The 22,303-nt window shown below is 36.9% G+C and overlaps 1 protein-coding gene across 2 annotated transcripts in view; it reads left to right on the forward strand.

The window, feature by feature from the left end:
• The window catches only part of YAP1 (Yes-associated protein 1), a 118,400-nt gene that overhangs the window by 41,053 nt on the left and 55,044 nt on the right, over window positions 1–22,303 (forward strand). For both annotated transcript variants that reach the window (XM_008567988.1, XM_008567987.1), the window contains exon 3: window positions 9,919–10,034. In XM_008567988.1, the coding sequence (XP_008566210.1) occupies window positions 9,919–10,034 (116 nt within the window). The remainder of the gene's footprint in view (window positions 1–9,918; window positions 10,035–22,303) is intronic.

Consider the following 22,303-nt stretch of genomic DNA (forward strand, 5'->3'; position numbering starts at 1 on the left):
TGAATATGGTTCTAGTTTGTAACGAAATGTGATTCCCTCACAGTAGACATGTGAGCCAACAGACTGAACAGATCCTTATTTGGAAGCTGCTGAGGTCTGATTATAGCTTTGTTTGACTGCCTAAACCTGTCTTCCTTCCTGGTCCTTGATTGAAGGCCTTAGGCCTAAGTCATGTCATTGCAAATAAAGTCATAGTTGGTATTTAACCCGTTTGTTTCCTCCTCTTCATGGTTTTGTTTTGTTTTGTTTTGTCTTTACCCTCACACTGACAATTGTAAAATGAAAAGATAATATACTCCCAAGGTCTTTAACCTGTATAGGAGAGTTGACTTCTTTTTGATATCTGACATATAGTAGTTCATTTAAAACAGTATTTGCTCAGGAATATCAGTTTAAGCAAAACAGCGGAATATGAGAAAACCATCAGTCATCTTTTCAAGAGGTTGAATTTCTAATCTGGCTCTTGGGTAAATAAATGTCTTATTATTGTACGTGAGAATCTCAGTATGAAACAGTATGTAAAATTAATAGGTTGATTATTCTTCAGTTTTATTGTTCTTAAAAATACGCAAAGAGCTAGTAAGTCTCCCAGGTAATTCTGATGCAGGTGGTTTGAGGACCACATTTTGAATAATATTTATAGTAGACTTTCTGTGACTTAAATTTCTCAGAGCTGTTCCCAACCCCACCCCCTGTTTTAATTCTGCCTTGCCTCTCTCCCCTCCCCCTTCCCTCCTCTGCCCCCTTCCTTCTCTTGTAAAAGGAGCTACATAGACCTTTTAATTGGAAATCAAGAGACTTGAATTCTGGTCTTTGTTCTCAATTCATACTGTGATAACACCTGTCATTTTCTATATCGTGAAATAAGGACAAATAAATACAGTTTTTGAGCTTTGGGGAAAAATGTTCTTAGTCATTATGGTATTATGAAAAGAACATTGCTGAACATAACTTCAGGTAAAAGCCATTTGGGATCAAGATTGGGAGAACTGTGTGTTCACTTCAGAAAGCCTCCACTTGAGCTTTGGCATTATCATGACTGCTCCATCCTCACCACCTTCCTTGTGGATTTCCAAGGGGAAACGTATATAAGCATGCCACTCTTATATGACACGTGTTTATGCTGTGTTTAAATTGATTTTATACTTGTGAGCAAATGTTAATTTTATTCAATTTAAGTCTATAGGGTCAGATTATAGTGTGGTGTATACAATTTGCAGAGTATAATCATCATGTTTGCTTTTATGTGTTTTTGCTGACACTTGTTCATAATTTTAACTCATTTTTAACAGCCTTTACTAATAGGCCAATTATTTAAATTTCAATTTCAGATTTTGATTTCCGGTAATAAAAAAACTATGTTGTCATAGAGGCAAGGTGTGTAAGTCTTCTCATTCTTATCAAGTAATAATAGTATGTGCATATCTCAATTTTTTAGGGTTCTAAAAATAGTCCATGTTAGACATATACAAATATAAATAGCATATGGTTGTGGTTTAGGAACTGTAGCTCATAGAAGGATTAGGTTGAACAATGTATCATTGTTCCTAGAGTCAATTAAGCGTGTAGGTTTAGCTAGTTTGGGAACAGCCTCTAGCATGTGACTCTATAAATAACACTTGCACAACAAACACGGGCTTGATAACTGAGCAGTAAATCTGGGCTGACTGCCCACTCCCAGTACTGTTACCATAGTATTGTGAGGGCTTGACAGCAATAGCAGAAGTTTAAAATTAAAACATTCTTCACACCTATTTTGTATTATTGCTGGTTTTCTAGTTTTAATCTTGTTGTTGTTTCCTAAAAGTCAACTTATCTTAATAAAAAGCGTCTTTAGTTTAGTAACCTGATTTCTCAATAGATATTTAGGTTTTGTGGTCTTACATATGTTTACAGATTTTCTCACCTTTCAGCAAGGATGGGGGTGACATGGTTTCCCAGATATCTCTGGAATAAAAACAGCACATTTCTACCATGTTATCTTTATTCACCTATGTCAAAAAAAGTTGAGAATTTTAACAATTCCCATAATGTAGCCAAATTGCAAATCCAGGCAGCAAAGATCAATTCAGAATGATACATTTCATCAGTGTCTGAGCAGGTCACTCTTGCTGTTAAGTGTTGTTTTGTTTTTGCTTTTCCTCTTGCAACACAATGAATATCTTAAAGGTGTGTTAGGAGCTTAAACACTTGACAGCTGCATTTTTTCAAAGTTTCTATTCATAAAGTTTGTAGATTGTGTTGTTAAATTCTTACATGTTTAAATGTTTAACAGCTTCATTTTACTGTTGCTGGTTCTAGACTTTAACCAAGATTACATCATTTTACAAATTGAAAGTTTGAGAGGGTCGTTAACTCATAATTTGTGCCATCTGACATCATAGAATCATAGCTGTGCGTGGGTACAAGCAATTTTAAGATTACACTGCTGGGATTTTATGAAAAGTAGGTTTTACAGGTTTTTTTCATTTAGAAGAAAAACATTTTCAAAAGTGGGTTATGAAAGGGAATTAAAACATACAATATAGCTTCGTTTAAGTTTATAACAGCTTCATTTTACTGATGTCTCTCTCTTAATTCCTACACCAGTGACAGAAATCTAGCACATGAAACCAGCATAACTTTTTAAAGCTTCAAACCACCAATTTAAAAGAGTAGATATAGTAAGCATAATAACCCCTTAACTGATTTATCTCTTTAACAGTGCTATCAGTTAGCCAGTTATTGTTCTGTAATGATTTTGTATTTTTTGCAATAGAGATAACTTTCTGTGCCGACATCAGCACTTACATGCTAGGTCTGAATTAGTCTCAATAGCTGATGATTTGAAAAAAAAGCATTTAAAAGGATTCTGATTTTCTCTTCTAATTATATTCCCCATAAAAATTCTACTTTGCTAGAGTAGCAAATTACCATTTTAGAAAATCCTTTTCTACTTAGAAACCAGGAAGGTGGAGTGAAAGGAGCACTGAGCTAGAAGCTGAAAGATGTGGTTTTAATCCTGGCTATATACCACATACTAGTAGTATGATTGAAGGCCAGTTACTCAATTTTTCTGAGCCTCTGTGTCCTCATTTGTAAAGAATTATTCTGAGAAGTGAATGAGAATGATTTTTAGGTAGGGAAGTTTGGACTATGCCCAGTCTGCTTCTTACCATTGCAACACCAAATTTTCTAGTCTCTTTTCATTGTCCACTGTCATTGGCTCCTCAGAACAGCCACATCATCCTGAGAGTAGTTACCAGAAATTGGCAGCTTTGTTGTGTTGTGTATAGTAAATCCCAAGGTTTCAACAAGGAAGGCGGCACATGTATCTAATATTTGGGCGAGAAATATTTCACCTTTGGAATTCACATAGAGGGCTTTCTCTCTTCCCCTCCCACCCCTCCTTTATCCTAGATTGATCCATATGAGAAGATTTCCTTGACTATCATTGTTCCATCCAAAGCCCTGGGAACTTCTGTCAACTACCATATTTCTTTTGTATTGGAGTGGGAAAGATGCAAAAGATGTGTGATCCCATTTTTTTTGGTCTGCTGGCTGCTGTTGCAGAGGAGATTTTGGTTTCTTTGTATCTAGTTACTGCAGCTGTCGGAGGAGAGGTGGTGATTTAGTCTTTTTTTTTAAGCTCCTTTTTACTTACATTATAATTTTTTTATATAACAAGGATACACACATTTATTTGTTCAAATAACAAATACATAAACTGAATAACAAAATACCCTGTAGAAAGAATGGCTTCAAATTTTCATGAAAACTGGAAATGTAAAACTTATTAAAATTTACATATTTCATTTTATAATCTCTACAGTTATTTGAAATAGCTCTCTAAAGTTTCCCCAAATCATGCAAATATCAAATTAAGTTCAACAGAGGAAGATGAATAAAATTTTTAAAGGCAAATTAATTTCTAAGCAGTCAAAAGTCCACTTAATAAAAAGAAATAAAGAACAGAAATTAAATAAGTAAGTTTAGCAACGTAAATTGCATACAAAATCAGTAAAACAATATAAACAAAAGGGCACTTTCAAAAAGTTCATGGAAAAATAGAATTGAAAGATAGTGGAAATCTTTCCATGAACTTTTGTTTGTTTAAGTCTTGATGAGAAATCTAAACAATACCCAAATGCTCTCACAACATAAGAGGATGTCTGATGTAATAGAAAGAGTACAGGTTTTCCATCAGATAGTTGGGAGTTTAAATCTCAGCTCTTCTGCATACTGGTCATCTGCCCTTGGACACATCAGTTAATCTTAAAGTGTAGGTCTTTTTTTTTTTTTTTTTAAGTTATTTTTTTCAAAGCTTGTGAGAGACTCATGAGCAATGGCACATTATCATCCTCCCTCTTGAACTGTGGTCCTGGAGAAATATCTTTGGGTCTCTGCATGGTTGCCTCAGGTAGCATTTAGTGTTCTGATGGTTTCTTCGGTAATTTGGTGATGATGGTGACAATAATATTGTTATTTATTTATTTATTTATTTATTGGGGGGGGGGAGCTGGCTGTATGGTGATCCAAACCCTTGACCTTGGTGTTATCAGCACCACATTTTCCCAAGTAAGCTAACCAGCCAGCCCAATATTGTTATTCTTTATAAGCTCAGACCTCCCTGCATGTTGAAGGCCCAGAAACGTTTCATGGAATTCACATCTCACAGAAGAATACTAAGTTGTTTAAATATTTCTATATACTATAGCCGTAATTAACTAGGGGGATTATGCAAAAAGTCAGTTTTTTTATTGTCCACATCAGGATTTCTGCCCCCATTTTTGAGTTTATATACATTTTGCTAAGTCATCAAATATGAAAGATCAAATTCTGCAGTATGAAGTAAAGAGACAAAGCCAGAGGTGACTGTACACAAGAGATACTGCTGCTGGACATAGACCTTGGTCAAAGTACAGCTGTGTGTGTTTCGTAAGTCTAAACTTTGACAAGTTCATTGTTTCCCAGCTGTAGCTGCTCTAGAGAGATCACAGGATTTATCTTGATCATAAATCCAATTCCTTTTTCTTTTCTAATATAACAGCAGAATAATTTATTTACATTTCTTATTTTCCTATAGGAAGTTCAGCAGTTAAACTGTCCTTAGGAACAAGATAAATTAATCCTTCTAATGATTTTATATACAACCACTCATATTTTTAACTCTGAAAATAATGTTTTATGAGTTTTCTCTAATTTTATCTCCTTTGTATGTTTTGATTATTTAATGTTTGACACTTTTTAGAATTGGTGTAGTTTAAGTGACAAAATTCTTTTCTCAATCCTTTTTCAGATTAGCATGTATGTGAGCACTTAATCTACTACATTATTAAATAATGAATACTGCTTTAATATTCATTCAATGCAGCACATATTTATTGAGCCTTACTGTGTACCAGGCACTCTGCCACATGCACTTCCTTCAAAACACTTATATTCTAGTGGTAATACAAATTGTGTTTGTAATGTTCTGGCATCTTTTAATTGAATCTTCAGTATCCAGGCCTTTTTATTCTCTCCTTAGTATTTATGTGGAATCTTTGTTATTCAATATGTATTACATTTATATTTTTGATATTATTTTTATATATATGTCTGGTATAGAAATTTGTTTTCAGAATTCCTGTACACCAGATGCAATTCTGCATACTGGATGTGTGACTTGGGCAGGTCCCTCAGTTTTCTGGTTGTATCAGTAATGCCAGCCTCGTTAATTACATTTTTTTTTTTCTGGTGGCTGGCTGGTACAGGTATTGAGCCTCGTTAATCATCTCAATGTTATACTTCTTGATAAGAGAGTAGACACCATCACACCAGAATTTGCTCAACTTTCATCAGCCAGTGAAGTTATTTCCTTCTGCCCCATCCTTTCTTTCTTACCTCCTGTTACAGTGGAAGCAATATCTGCATCCTGTTACTTGCTACTCTCTGAAGGATGACAGTACCCCACCAGTAATCCCTTCATACATTTTCAGCTATTGTTTGTTTTCACACTTAGACACTTGTATCTCTTCCTCTTGAAAAAACAAGAACATATATCTATCCAGTTGAGTTTTGCTTTCCTCCCTGTGTACAGCTAAATTTGTCTGCTTTCTTACCTCCAAATCACCATACCCTCAATGTGCTGTTGAAACTGCTCTTGCCAGTGTCACCATTGATCTTCATAGTGCCAATTCTAGTGAATCTACAATCCTTACTTATGATTTCATTTTTGGAAAAGGTAGATGTTGATATAATCAGTAAGGTCACAAGGACCTTTTAGAGAAAGCTCGATGTTTTTAAGGGCAAAAAAGAAAAAAAGCTTTTTTTCCATTCATTCATTTGACAAATGTTAAGTACTCTTCCAGTGATACAGTAGTGAATAAAATGGACACGTTTCTATTTTCCTGGAGTTTATGCTCTAGTTGAAGGAAACAAAACAAGTAAAATACATGTCAGATAGTGATAAAGGATTATTATCAAGCAAAAATAAAGCAAAGAAGAAGTAGGAGTTTGGGTAGGGTGGATTTTAGATGATGTGGCCAGGGAACGCTTATTAAGAATTTGACATTTGAACAAAGACCAGAAGGGAGGTTAGAGAAGGTACCATGCGGATATCTGGGAGAAGGGAGGGCCTGGCAAGCTATTTATTTGGTTTTAGCAAAAATATGGTTTTGTTGTATGAAGTGTTTTTATAGAGTAAAAAGGAAAGCCAGATATTTTTGTGTGTATTGTTGTAAGTTGATATAACAGTATTTCTTCTTGATTTAATCTTATAGAATAAATGAAAAGCAAATATTCTAAAGTTCATTTTATTTCACATTTCCTTTGGCATCTAAATGGTTACATTCTTTTATAGTTGGATATTTAGATAATGGCATCTTTATTCCTTAAAGAGATGTAGATCTTTTTTTAAGTAAGTGGAACATTGGCTGGCATAACGTAGTACAGTTCTTTAGGGCTTTAAACTTAACTTACTGAGGTCCACCAGCTTTATTAGGAGTAGAAATTTTAGAATTTGTACATTTTATCTTTTGAGAGCAGTTAAGCTATACATTCTCTGAATTATATTCAAAACCTTAATTTAAAGGGGAAAGAAGCTTTAAGAACATATTTATGGATTGGCTTCAATTTGGGGGAAGATTCATGTGGTTGTTTTATGTTCAGTCATCAGAATGGAGTCTTCCTAAATCCTCTGGTGGAGAGCCCTGTGTAATGTGACCTGTAGTTTCAAGACGTGACATTAAAAAATGGGATAATAGTATTTATGTAATCAGTTTTCAGAGAAACTACACTTTTACTTACTCAGAAAATCTTCAGCAGTCAGAATCCTGAACCTGCTTTCAGTGTACCTCCCGCTTCTCCTTCACCCTCACATATGTCAGGAATTTTAAAGTACTGGAGACAAGAGTAGTCAGTGGCACATACTATTGAAATTTAAGAACTGCTAGTAATGAACCACTGGCCATTTCCTTTCCTGGTTTCTTAATGGTATAATAGGCAGTAAGAAACATTTCCCTAAATTTTGGTCCGCTTGTGGATTTTAAGCTTCTGTCCTTGAGTACGACTATATTAATTAGCATATGTGTATTGGTTATATCTGTAAGCCTAAAAAGCACTGATACCTAGAGAACATTTTATGGTTTAATTTGTTCAGTGGCTCATGTGGAGGATTGAAAAGGAGGAGGAATAAGTCATTACTGAGCTTTGAAGACTTATCTTTTGGAATAAGATTCTTGGATGGCAAAACTTGAACAAGGTATTTCTTGTACTGTCTAGACCTGAGCAAATGCTGCTGTTGAAAAGTAGATCTATTCAGTGAAAAAAAGAGGTACTGGTAACATTTGAGAAATTATATACTCTGCTACATAAATAAATATTTTCTCTTAACATTTGTAGTTGGTCTGTAATAGCCTCGAAGTGACAGGTACCATTGTCATTTCTAAGTACAATCATGTGTTGCTTAACAACAGGGATACATTCTGAGAAATGCGTCATCGGGGGATTTTGTCATTGTGTGAACATCAGAGTGTACTCACACAAACCTAGATGGTGTAGCCACCATCATTTGTACGGTTTGTCATTAACCAAAATATCATGTGGCCCATGACTATATACAGATCTTTCCTGTTTTCATCCCTTTTTTGCTTGCCTAGGGGCTAAAAGAACTCTCCTCCCATCTCCAGTAGTTAATAGTTAAGACCCATTCTAGCCAGAGTCTATGATCCTTTCTTAATGTGTTAATGATAAGATAAAATTATTGATGAGATAGTGTTCTAGTTCTATTTCAAGATAGTGACAGCAGGTGTCATTTCTTTAACATTTACCTGGTTATTTATTAGGGGATGATTGAAGAAGAGAGAACTCAGATTTGAAATTTAATCAGTTACAAAAAATTATTTGGGGAGTTTATTTAAAAATAAAAACAATACCACATTTCTTCTCCCCCCTTTCAAAAATAATATGAATTTATGATTCTTTAATAATAGGAAAACCTAGCAAAGCAGAGTTCTATAATTTTATCATCTAGAAATAAACACTGTTAAAACACTTTGTTCTGGGGCCGGCCCGGTGGCACACTGCTGTAGCGCGCCGCTTGGGAAGTGCAGCGGCACTCCCGCCGAGGGTTCAGATCCAACATACAGGCCGGTTCCCGCTCACTGGCTGAGCGAGGCGTGGGAGCAGCGCTGAGGGTTGCGATCCCGTTGCCGGTCCCGGTCCGGTGCAGGGGCAACACTGAGGGTTGCGATCCGTTGCCGGACATGGAAAAAGACAAAAAGGAAAAAAAAAAAAAACACTTTGTTCTGCATTGTCTGTTCTTCCTATATACTATCACTGCACATATATGTATTTTTAAACAATTAGCCTTATACTGTACCTACTGTTTTATAACCTATAACTTTTAAAAACTGTATTATGAATATTTTCCATGTTATTAAATATTCTTCTAAAATATTTTCAATATCTGCATAGTAGTCCATCATATGTAACCATATTTATTTAACCAGTCCTCTACATTGGATTTTAGCTGTAATTCAAATTTTTGTTGTGTACAAATGATACTGAAGAGAATTTTATGTATGATTCTTTGCGTACTTCTGGCTATTATTTCATGATAATTTTTAAGGTAGTTTCATTTGCATAATGATATTTTTAGTTTTTGTTTCACTGAAACAATGAAACTTTGCTGGAAGAAGGAAACTAATATTAATTGAAAGCTCTCATTTACCAAATACTGTGCTAGATATCTTATAATTTCATAGAATCTTTAGATGTTTTCATTCTTAGTAATAAAGATGAAGAAATCTATATGCATACATATATTTTGCAGTATGTTAACCGTGTGTAGAAAATGTTCTGCATAAAACAAAGGACTCTGTGCCAGAACATGTTGTTATTCAGCAGTCAGGAGAAAATGAAAACTTACAGATAAAGTTTTTAATTCTATTTTGGCTTTGGAGTATATATTATAGTAAGACTTTTATTTTTGTGTATTTTACTTTTTAAAAGGTGTTTTAGGCCTAAGAATTATATGTTATTTGGCATTCTTAGCTCTCAGAAAAAAAGTGGGTAATTGCCTTGTGAATCTTGGGTTTTAGTCATATGATTACTGTTTTAGGTGATTAATTTACAAACTACATTTTAATCTTTAAATTAGAAGTGGACGATAATTGTCAACCTGGTGAAGGTGATTTCTCTTCACTTAAAAGTGCAAGCATAACTATTTCGAAACCTACACTTACAAGATCTAAGAGGTGAAAGTTGACTGACTTAAGGAATGAAAATGTCTGTTGCAGAAGAGTGTGGAACAGTGCAGTGACATGACTTTATACTGTAACAGAGCTTACTTAGAACTCTTTGATTATTAGCCCACGTATCTACCTATTTTGATAAGGAAACTGGTTTTTAGGACCTGGTATTTGTTATCTAATGCAGTGGTTTGTTTTGTCTCAGTCACATTGATCAGACAACAACATGGCAGGACCCCAGGAAGGCCATGCTCTCTCAGATGAATGTTACGGCCCCCACCAGTCCACCAGTGCAGCAGAATATGATGAACTCAGCCTCAGGTGAGTAAGACATTGTAATTAGAGCACATGAATAATGCTTATTAATTGGTAAACCTTTCTGTGGAAAACAGTCATTATTCTTTTAAGGAAACTGGAACATGGGTGATGTTTATTTTCTATCCAGTTTCATATATGAGACACTTTATTGCAAAACGTATACTATATCATAACCTTGTTTAGTCATTAATGCATGAGGTGGCCAGTAGCTAAAAGCCAGTAGTTTTTTAAGTTTTGGTTCTGAAATGGGTATCTCAAATTCTTAGTTTAATTTTGACATGCTTGTGTTTTATTATGCTGCTTTCTTGTGTCTGAGGTCTTTGAGTTGAAGTTTCCCTCTTCCTTTTGTGGTTTGGATGGAAAGCCAAGCTATGGTGTTTTTAACGCACCTTTTAAAGTGGATATTCATTCTACCCTGAAAATACCTGGAAGGCAGTAACTTATAAACCCCAAAGAACCTTTCTTTCTCCCAGGTCTAACAGGTGTTATTAAACACATTTCTACTTTTTTCACAGAAGATTAACCAGACTGAAGATCTTATTTCTGCCTCTCATTTGGCAATTTATTTGAATCTGCAGTTTTTCTCATCACATAATGGCAAGTAACAATGCCCCTTATGATAGAGAGGACGATATTAAAGGAAATAATATGACATTTATAAAAGTTTTTATTACATTTCTATTATAGAACCAGGTACGAAGTGAAAGTTTAGTTCTTTCACCTTGCCATATCAGTTACATACTGTCTCGCCTCTGTCTCCTTTGTTAGATGGGTCAAAGGCTAGCCCATTATGCACCTTTATACATATTAGGAAAAGGTGCCCCTTCCTCTGGGAAGATGCCTGGCATCAGAGATTGGAGTATTTGGGCTGGATTTCTCATCACTGTCCTGTCCCCTACACTTTACTCTGCTGCTTAGTGCTCTGGTTCATGGCACAGATGCCAACAACAGTTAAGTGGTGGCTCTAGTAGCCTTGATGACTTTCTCCTTCACAGCCCATCCATCTTTCCTATCCATCAAACTAACCAACATAATATTAGTAGCTACACTATAAATTTTCTTAAACAGTAGCCTTTGGCAAGGACTGTTGGGGATAGGGGAGGAGTGGTACAATTAGTTGACAGAGTCTTTCTTGGCAAGGAGGGCTCACAGAACAAATGTCTTTCTGGCCCTGAAGATGCCAGTGTGTCAGAATGTTTCTGCTTTCCATAACTCTCTGCTCTGCTTTTAGTGGGTTAAACACTTCAATTCTAAAGAGTTAGGAGCCGAAAAGAAAGAACAAGACAAAATTTGTGATTGAGCTTTTCTTGTCATAACTTTATTTCTATAAACTCTTGAAGAAAAATTAATTTTTAAAATCTTTATTTTAACTTACTATAAGTAATTTACTTATTCTTAGAATCTGTTTTATATGTGACATTTAACTTAAATCTTAAAACTTTTAAAGGCAAAAAATTATGCAGGTATTTATTGATTAATTTTTTTTTTTTAAAGATGACTGGTAAGGGGATCTTAACCCTTGACTTGGTGTTGTCAGCACCATACTCTCCCAAGTGAGCTAACCGTCCATCCCTATATAGGGATCTGAACCTGTGGCCTTGGTGTTATCAGCACCATACTCTCCCAAGTGAGCCATGGGCCAGCCCTGCCAACTATTTTTTTAATTACCAGATTTTCAAATAACTGTTGTGAAATCTGCCATTTATTTATGGTCCAAAAAAGATGATTCACATTATTCATTTTTTTCATGCTCTATCTAAAAATCTACCTAGGAAGTTAGTGACAAATAACTCATTAATTAAAACCTCATTTTGGAAGATTAGCTATTTGGCATCTAACAAGGTTAATTGTGATTCTTTTAGAGCATTGGCTTGTTTGGGTTTTTTCTATTACATTTTCTTATGATAATGGTGTAAGGAAATGAGAGAATTTGGACTCAACTTTATGTTTAAAATCAAAGGTACATATCAACTTATTTTTTGTGGGTTTTAAAATACTTGTAGATTTTTTTATTTCAACTCTGTCTTGTTTGTAAAATATGAAATGTTTTTTATATGCTGCATATAAATTAATAGGCATGCTGACGTAGAGCTGAATTAAGTAAAGAGGCAATTTTGGCAGGAATGGTTTCAATGGAGTGGCAAAAAACATGACTGGGTGATTATGAGTGTGGGGGAGAAACTCTGAAGAGAAGGTTATGGATAGAGTTGGAAGGAAGAACTGAAATAGGAAAAACCACCCCTGAAGACACTTTAAGTGGTGGTGGAAGGTATTTAATACTAAGAATAATGATAGTCCCATTTATATGCCAGGCATTCTGTGAAGGTCATTTTGCACTATTTCATTTAATCCTTGTAATGACTACTTGTTAGGTGCTGTTATTAGTCACACGTCCTACATGAACATGAGTAACTTTCCCCAAATCACACAGCTTTTAAGTAGGAGAAGCCAGATTCAGATTTTGGCAGTGGGATTTTGGATCCCGTGCTCTTAATCTGTATGTGAACCAGGGATAAGATAAGTGACAGAGTAAAGCTTTAGAGAAAGCAGAAGGGGATAGGACCTACTAATGCACTGGATGTGCTATTTAAAAATACTAGTAGATATACCCAGGGACTCCTTCTCCAGAACATGGATGGTGTGGGGATGATGTCTGCTTAAGGATAGGCTTTGTTTCTAATAAAATACGCTGTTCCTTAAAGAGGAGAGACTATTTAAAGGGAACACTGAACACTCAAGGTCATTGCCATATTGACTTTAGTACAGATTCTGTCAATATCTTCAGCACTTGATTTAACAGCTAAGCCTCCATTTGTATTTGGGACCAAATTCAGAATAATCCAAACTTAAGTTTGTCTGATTCTGGGAGTTTTCATATGTGGTTAATATATACTTGACCATTCCCATTAAAGGTGTTGTATCAAACAGCAATGATGGGTTAGGAAATGAAACGGCTAGCTGACAGGTATGGTGAAACCAAAAACCTTTAAAAAATACAACAACAACTGGTCCCCCCAAAAAAGGAGTCAACAAAAGTTTCAAAATGAGAGCGAGGTGTTATATTAATATGTGCTGAGGTTATTGACAATATCTGTATAGTGTGCCCTTTTCACTGTGAATCTTATGCACTTACTTGTCTGTTGTCTTTCCTCTCTTCCCATTTTAGTGGGTATTTAAGAATAAACAAAGGACTTCTACATGGTGTTGAAATGCTTTGGAATGAATGTCACAGGAACTGTAATCCTGATAGACCTCACGTTCACATAAAATTATAGCCATACTTCCATATTAATAAGGTTTCAACCTAGGGGCTCTCTCCATCTGGAAAGCAGTCGTGATGTTTGGTGGCTATGTACTCTCCGTGAGGTTACACAATAGTTTTCTAAATAGGTTTAAGAGAGAATGATCTTGCTCTCAGTCAAGAATTGTACAGATGCAGAATTGACTTTTTATCTCCTTGAGAAAAGCAGAAAAGTTATGCTCTTCCATGCTTCAAAAATGATCTTTTAAGGAGTTTTTAAAGACAAGAATCAGTGAACAAAGAGAATTGTGAGGGCATTTAGATAAGTTTTGAGGGCATTTACTGTTAAAAAGCAGTAAATGGCTCCCAGTTAGTTAAGCCGCTATCTACCAAAAATTTTCACCCTGAAGGGAATGCCTTCCGAATCTGCTAATCTGAAGCCTTCAGATGAAAGAGAAAGCTACACAGCTCTTTTGAAGCACTTTACTGGGTTAATCAAGCTAAATGTGACTTGATTTATGTTTTTCTCACTAATTAATTTGACAGGAACTTTCTAGTTTTGCTCTTTTTAAAAATTCTCCTAATTCAGAATTTGAGTCCAGTTTTGTGTTTCTTGTTTCTAATCAGACCACTTTCCTTAAAATACTGTCATTTTCTCTGAACTCCCCAAATCTGTTTACTGCATAATTTTTATTTATTTATTTTTTTATTGAATCAAAATCGATTATACATATTTTGGAGGTTGAACATTGAGATATTGATTAAATCAATATTACTAGCATATATATTGTTACAAATCATAATTATTCTTTATACCCAACCTCTCCCCTTCCTACATTCCCTCCCCCCCCCCAATTGCCCTAGATTTCTTCTCTCCTTCTGAAAGAATAATGGTTACTCTGTTAACTTGTTGCCTAGATGATCTGTCCAGTGCTGACAGATGTGATCAGGTCCCCCAATATTATCATAGAGCAGATGCTTCTTCTGTCACTCTGAAGTGGGTTTTGTGGAAAGAGACATCCTCTTCTTTTCTTTGTCTCTGCTGGTGACTCTTCTTGTGTGAATGCACTGCAGTGGTTGGCCGACCATCTGCGTGGTGTCTGTGGCATCTAGCCACTTTTGCAGCAGCCATGGTTATTGTGGTGGCTGTGGTGGGCCACCCACATGGAGGTGCTGTTTTTGGCATGCTCCTTGGCACTGGCACTATGCCTGGTTGTGGGGTATGTTTGGTCCCCTTCTCCATGCCTCTGGTCCCTGGGCAGGCCGCAAAGCGCTGGCGCCATGTGCCTAGTTGTGGGAGAGGGGTCTAGTCCCCTTCTCCATGACCCAGGTCCCTGGGCAGGCCCCAAGGTACTGGCGCAGTGTGCCTGCTTGTGGGAGGAGGGTCTGGTCCCCTTCTCCATGGCTCGGGTAACCAGGTGAGCTCCAAGGTGCTGGCATTTTGTGCCTGGTGTGGGAGGAGGGTCCAGTCACCTTCTGCATGCCTCTGGGTTGGGCAGGCCCCCAGGTGCTGGCACGGTGTCCCTGGTCGTGGGAGAGAGGTCTAGTACCCTTCTCCTAGCCTTGGGTCCCTGGGTGGGTCCCGAGGTACTGGCGTGGTGTGCCTTGTTGTGGGAGGAGGGTTTGGTTCCTGGTTCCATGCCTCGGGTCACTGGGTGGGACCCAAGGCACTGGCTTGGTGTGCCTGGTTGTGGGAAGGGGTGTTCAGTCCCCTTCTCCGTGCCTTGGGTCCCTGGGTGGGCCCTGAAGCTCTGGTGCAGTGTGCCTGGTTCTGGGAAAGAGGACCATTCCCCTTCTCCTTGCCCCATGTCTCTGGGTGGGCTCCGAGGTGCTGGCATGTTGTGCCTGGTTGTGGGAGAGAGGTCCGGTCCCCTTCTCCATACCCTGGGTCCCTGGGTGGGCTCCGAGGTGCTGGCATGTTGTGCCTGGTCGTGGGAGGGTGGTCTGGTCCCCAACTCCATACCTGGGGTCCCTGGGTGAGCCCTAAGGCCCTGGCTGAGTGTGCCTGGTTGTAGGAGAGAGGTCCGGCGCCCTTCTCCTTGCCTCGGATCCCAGGGCAGGCCCCAAGGTGCTGGCATGGTGTGCCTGGTTGTGGGAGGGGGTTCCAGTCCCCTTCTGCATGCTTCAGGTCCCCAGGCTGGCTTCAAGGCACTGGTGCGGTTTGCCTGGAAGTGGGAATGGGGTCCGGTCCCCAGATCCAAGCTTCCAGCTCCAAGGCAGGCCCCAAGGTGCTGGTGGTGTGCCTGGGCCAGAACTAATTTTTTGTCCTTTGCTTCTAACACGGGGGAACTTCCTATGGGAACCAGTAATTGAGCTGTGTGGTTGTTTAAATTGCTACTTTGCTGCTGTTTCCCTAGGGAGGGCTTTTTGTGCAGCTCAGGGTTTAATGGTTGACTTTATAGGTACTTCCGGCTCTCCAAAGACCCGGTGGATCTGTATTCTGTAGAATCTCTGATCTGGGCCTGAGTTTTTTCATCAAACTGCAACCCATGCAATTCTGCATTCCTGACCAGTCTCCTCTGAGAGGTCCTGTGCTGATTGGCGGGCAGATCGGCTGTCCTTGCTGTGTCCTAGTGTTCCCCGGGTGGGCATGTCTACCCCACCACCTGTGCTGCAAACACTTGGGATGGGCTCTGCACTGGTCCCTTGCGATGACTCACTGGCCTCTGAGTGGCTCCCTTTTTTCAGTTGTTCTGGCTCCTCGCTCCTGCATGGGTCTATGGGAACCCTATTAGCAGTCTTGCTGCCTCCTAGTAACTCCATCCGAAGGGCACAGCTGCAGCTTCTGCTGGCTCCTGCTCCTTGCGCTTATCAGCTCAGGCCTTAAAGCAGCCGCGGCCCCGGCCCGAAATGCTCAGAGCAGCCTTTTCTTTCTCTCATCGTAGTTTCTCCCGCCTTCATGAACTCCATAAGTCTCTCCTCCTCTTCCCCTGAGCTCCAGCAGCCCCGGCTTGGCTGATGTTACATATTTATAGTTGTAAATTTGGTTGATTTGTGGGAGAGAGTGGCGCTGCGGATCGTCTATTCCGCCGTCTTGATTGGATCCCCCTTTTTCTGCTACTCTTCTGCATAATTTTTAATGATTGACTAGACTGAAAGATTTTTTTGAGATCCATTCCAATTCTAAGATTCTATGAAATCTCATTTCTTTCATTAAGTCTAATTTGGTTTAGCAGAATGATAAGAGATTTTGTTTTTACAAGTCCTCTTTCAAAATACAAGATTGAAATGATGGATTTCATTACTAGACTGGAGACCTGTGTTTTGTAATTGGGCAAATTCCCAAATATATATAATTGAGAAATCACCCAAAACAAATGTACACCTGAAAAAGTTTCTAGAGGCAAGATTCACCACATCCTGTGAAGAAGATTAATTTGTATTCTATAGCTGTGCCAGTTAAGTGGCAGGTAAATTACAATGAACTTTGTGAAAGGAATTTTAAAGGTTAGGAAAAGAAATAAAAATGAAAGGAAGTTTGAATAATTCAGTAAGATAATGGTTCTATTTTACTTGATTCTGTATTAAAATACATGATATATACACACACATATATATAAGTCCTAGTCTATTACTTGAGGTGGTTGCCCTTTAAAAGTTTTATTATAATATAAATAGTTATTATGCTTATAGTATATTAATTTAATAGCATTTTGATGCATGCTTGGGATCTATATAAAATAGTTCTCTACATACTGAGAGTTAGATACATATTCAGTGTTTTTTTTTTTGTTTGACATTAGAAAATAAGGACTTGGGGAGAGAAAAGTGTTATTTCTACGTGTATAAGATGTATTAAGTTTTTTAGTAGTAACTTGTTAACAGTGATCCACAAGATTACTAAATCTTAAAGTAAAAGTAAAGTCAGGAAAGTGTACTCTGAGATGATCCAGAAATAACTGTATGCCAAAAGGCTGGTAGCATTTAGGATCATTAAAAATCCTAAGCCTTGATTTACATTAAGCAAGATCAATTAACCTTTATCTGATTTTTTAAAATGTCCATTTGGTAACAATCCAAAGCCAGTATGTCCTATTACAGGTATATTTTAAAGGATTCATTGTTTTTATGTTCTTAAAATTAGAAACTATTGGCATTTGCTTGACTTAATTTACCCAATCTACTAATGCAGCACTTTCTGATTTCCCTATTAAGAAAAACTGCATGGAATTCCTAGGAAATACCTCAAGATGGGTGGAGAACATGCCCTCTTGATCTTGAAGGTGATGCATGTTAGGGGAATGTGCAAGTGCCTTCATTGCAGGGGGGGGGGGGCACATGTTCAGAAGCAAGCAAAGTGCAGTATAGAACTGTCTTAATGTTTGCGTGTTGTATTACTCCTGCTTTGTGTAATCTCTCAGAACATACAAGACCAGGGCCGGCCCGTGGCTCACTCGGGAGAGTGCGGTGCTGATAACACCAAGGCCCCGGGTTCGGATCCCATATAGGGATGGCCGGTTCGCTCGCTGGATGAGCGTGGTGCTGACAACACCAAGTCAAGGGTTGAGATCCCCTTACCGGTCATCTTTAAAAAAAAAAAAGAACATACAAGACCAAATAGAAAAGAGAGATTAGATTATTACAAAGAAAAATGATAGGTAGAAAATAGATGTGAAATGTAAAAATGTCAGGTAGACCATACAATCCAATAATCCCTCTACTGAGTATATACCCAAAGGAATGGAAGTCATGTGGAAGGGATACCTACATGCCCATGTTTATTGTAGCTGTATTTACAATAGCCAAGATGTGGAATGTCCATTGACAGACAACTGAATAAGGAAAATGTGGTATATATACACAATACCATACTACTCAGCTGTAGAAAAGAATGAAATTCTGCCATTTGCAGCAGCATGGATGAGCTTAGAGAAAATTATGTTAACTGAAGTAAGCCAGACACAGTAAGAGCAATAATAACACATGTCGTCATTCGTAAATGGGAACTAAAAAAAAAAAAAAGAAATGAATAAAAAAAGAAAAGAAAGAGAAAGGAAGGAAGAATCACAATAACACTCCAAACTTTCAGAAGGAGTGTTCAGAACTGTAGTTATTAAAGGTGGAAAGGGGGGAGAGGGTGGGGGAGGGAAGGAGGGTTAGCAAGAAATTGTTTAATGAGCACAAAGAATGATTGTGTTTTATAATGATGAATATGCTAATTATAATTCAATCATCACACATTGTACACAGGTATTGATATTCAACTCTGTATTCCAAAAGTATGTATAACCAATTATGTTTCCATAAAAAAATTGACAGGTAAAACATTGGTACAATGTTTTTAACTTTAAAAAGCACAGAAGAGGGTAAGGGTATGTGAGAAGTATCAGAACTGATAAGTTTTAGGTGTTGATAATGCCTACTTTATGTGTTACAATTCATAACTTCAAAGTTTTGCTTTTCACTTTTGAAACTGAGAGACAACTTAGAATAAGGGTTAAGACCAAGGGCTCTTGAAAGCAGGTGGACCTGGGTTTGAATATCACCTGTCACTTATTGCTTATGAGATCTTGGGCAAATTACTATATCTATCTATCCTCAATTTCTTCACATGGAAAATGGGATAGCAACAATAATAGTAACACCGAACTCATAGGGCTGTTGTGAGGATTAAATGACACAGTCCGTATCACTTAATTGGCACATGGCAATTATTATTGACAATATACAGTATTTGGTATGGTATCTTGCATATATAACAGGTAAGTTAATGTGGTCTGATATTTTATAATTTAATCAATTTATAGTAACTGATAGCCACAGTTACTTCCTGTTGACCACATTGTCTTTAGGACTATGTTTATCTCTATAAGCTTTCTATTGTCAAATTTAGGTTGTTGGCTCTTATCCAAGTGTAGTGGGTTATCTCTGGCTTTCAGATTCACTTAGAATTTCTGTCTTTTAGATTCATTTAGAATTTCTGTTTGGTTAGAGATGTTAGAGTTTAACTATAAATACAGGGTTGTTGTTTTTTTTACATTAATCAAAAATTTCCTGATTCTTCCGAAAGTTCTTGATTAGGATGGAAATTGTCAGTCCAAAGTCATAATATATGGAACAAGTGAAATCAGACAAATCAGAGCAATGGAGAGAAAGAGACAGTGCGTTTTATTAGTTACTCTCAAGTTCCTATCCCAAATATATTTTAAGCAAAAAAAAAGTTTTTGTTTTTTAAACAAAATGTGTTATTTTTTCCTTGTCTGGAAATTTAAGTAAGTTAAGAAAAGTTGGCCATAGGACAAAGGAAAAATGGTAAAAGCAAAAGCATAATAATCCAGAATCAGTATAACCAATCCTTGAGAGGCTTGGTTTGTTTTATGTAGTTTGTGACCAGATTCATTTGATGATTAAGTTCCTGAAAAATGGTTGGTAATATAGAAACAACCACCATTTTTCTTTCTTAAAAATGTAGATCAGCCTATTTCATTTCAATAAAAGATACAAATAAGCAATAGGTAGGAAATAAGGAGATTTTAAAAATTTCTTTGTGAAATTTTTTATTAAACCCAGTGATGGCTTACACATGGAACTTTTTAATCATGGGTATTGACTGCTGCATAATGAAGCATTCCACTCATTTCAAGACAGCTAATGGACTCTATTTTACTCTGATGGTGAGAGCCTTTCACTCTTTCTCCACTGGGATCACTTTTGATATTACCTGATTTGATATTACCTGATTCCAGTCATGTTTTTGTTTTTTTTGGGTGTGGTGGGGGGGAGGCTAGCTGGTATGGGGATCTGAACCAGTCAAGATTTTTAAAAGAAAAGTCTTTATTTTTTCGTTCCTTCTTCAAAGAAACCCAAATTAATTGAGAGGTGGGTACACAGAGTTACTTAGTTTTTCAGTAGCCTCAGATCAGTATTTTCTTATAGTGCTGCATCTTTAAAAAGATTATTTTAATTTGAGAATCTTGATATGCAAAATAATTATCTAACTCTCAAATGTGTTGGAGAGAGTACTGTGCTTATATACTTAGTTATATTCTTAATTATTTCAAATAAGATTTTCTTTCCTGTCCTTTTTGCTTTATTTTAGAGGTTATCTTCTAAAGCAAAGGGAAATATATAGAAACTCAAGATTATTGAATTCTCTTGACCTGATCTTAGAGCACAAAGAACAAGTATTTTTTCAAAGTCTATTAGAAGTCTTTGAAGTAATCGTTTAGGAAAGTAAATTCGAAATCTGAAAGTTACCAAGATCTTATTGTAAATACTGAATCTATATAAGCTTCTGTTATTTTAACTAATAGAAATTAATTTAGAAGAGTACAAGGATAGAAAGAAAAAGGTTTTAGATGCATGACTATAATTGCCACCAGCTCTCTTAGTCAAGTGAGTTATTAGATACAGTGGGGCTTAAAAATAGAAATGTCTGTGTTCAACTTTTTTCAGTGATTATTTGTAAATTTTTGGAAACTGTGCCCAGCTTTGGAGGAGAGAGAATGAGAAAGAGATTAAATTATTTACATTTAAGTACCAAATAAAATGCCTGTTTTATTTCTTCTCTTGATGAGTGTTGGAATATTAGTTTTGTTTTTCCCACTGATTTCTAAATCCTTCTGGGTTACTCTATTGCTACAGTTATTTTATGACTCATAGGAGGAATATTTGTGTGAAAGATTTAGATGCTAATTCTTTAAAAATGATATCCATAGACTACCATATATAGGCAGCACAAGTGAAATGGAATAAATCCTGCAAAAGTAGTCAGAGTTTTCTAAAATAAGGTTGATGTTAGTAAGATAAGGAGGTGGTAAATCTTGCTTTAGGTTAAAATTTTAATGCAAGGTGGTTGCTTTATTTGAACAGTCTGAAGTGTAAGCTTTTTGAGTTTTGTTTTGTTTTTTAAGCTATTTGTTTTTGCTTCAATAATACTTTACAGAAAGCTAATCTTTTATAAATAAACCTACTAAAATTCTAAGCTATTTAAGTTAAAATCTAGAAGACTCAAGTTGCACTGAAGAAAGTCTGAAAAATTGTAGTAGAAGGTTCTCTGGGTTTATACTTGGCCTTTTCTTCTAGGTAGTTTATCCAGCTGTAACATGACAGACAGGAATATGATTTTTAACAGTCTCATAGTTTTACTTTGAGACAGTTGTATTTTTCCCTTTCTAAATCATTCATCCAATAAATATCACATATCCTACTTTGTACTAGGTACTGTGATGGCCTCTAGAATTGCAGAATCAACTTAAGACAGACTTTTTCTATATAGTTGTAGCAGTAAATGTTATGGCAGATGTATGTACTGAGTGTTTTGAGAAAGTAGAGAGGAGGAAAACCTGACTTAGTAGTGGGGAGAGAGAGTAGAGAAGATTTCTTCAAGGAGGAAAGAGGTTCATTCATTCCCTCAACTAATATTGAATACTTACTACGTGCCACGCACTATTCTATATTATGAGAATATAGGCTGGCCGGTTAGCTCTGTTAATTATAGAATATAAACCAATATGCAATGTGTTATATAGTAAAAATAGAAAGAAGAAAAATAAACCAGAATGGGTCAGAATAATTATCTGGGGGTGGAGGGAGATATTTTAGATAGCTTCTCCAGTGCAGACCTCTAATTGATGTCTCTTGAGCAGAGAGCTGAATGAACTGAGGATGGAGAGCCATTTGAATATGTGCAGAAAGTTGGGAGAATGTTCCATGCTTAACACAACAGCCGGTTGAAAGGTCATGAGGCATGTTTGAGGAACAACAAGGGAGGTCATTGCATCTGGTACAGTCAGTGAAAGATAGCAGGGAAGCCACATTACATAGGTCCTTGTAGGTTTTACACAGAGTAGTGACATGATCTTGAATAAGTTTTTTAAAAGTAGGGAAATTAGTTAGGGGGCAGTTCTAATAACCCAGGGGAGAGAATGATCAAGGTGGTGGCGGTGGAAGTGGTGAGAAATGGTTGGATTCAGGACGTGAGTTTTATTGGAAGAATGGGAATTAAGTTTGATGAAGAAAAGAGAAAGTAAAAAGTAGCAGTAGATGGGTGATTACTGAGGCCCTAGCACCGTATAACTAGTGTTAGAAT

This window comes from Galeopterus variegatus, unplaced genomic scaffold (genome assembly GCF_000696425.1).
Source record: "Galeopterus variegatus unplaced genomic scaffold, G_variegatus-3.0.2 Scaffold362, whole genome shotgun sequence".
In the NCBI taxonomy this organism is placed as follows: domain Eukaryota; kingdom Metazoa; phylum Chordata; class Mammalia; order Dermoptera; family Cynocephalidae; genus Galeopterus; species Galeopterus variegatus.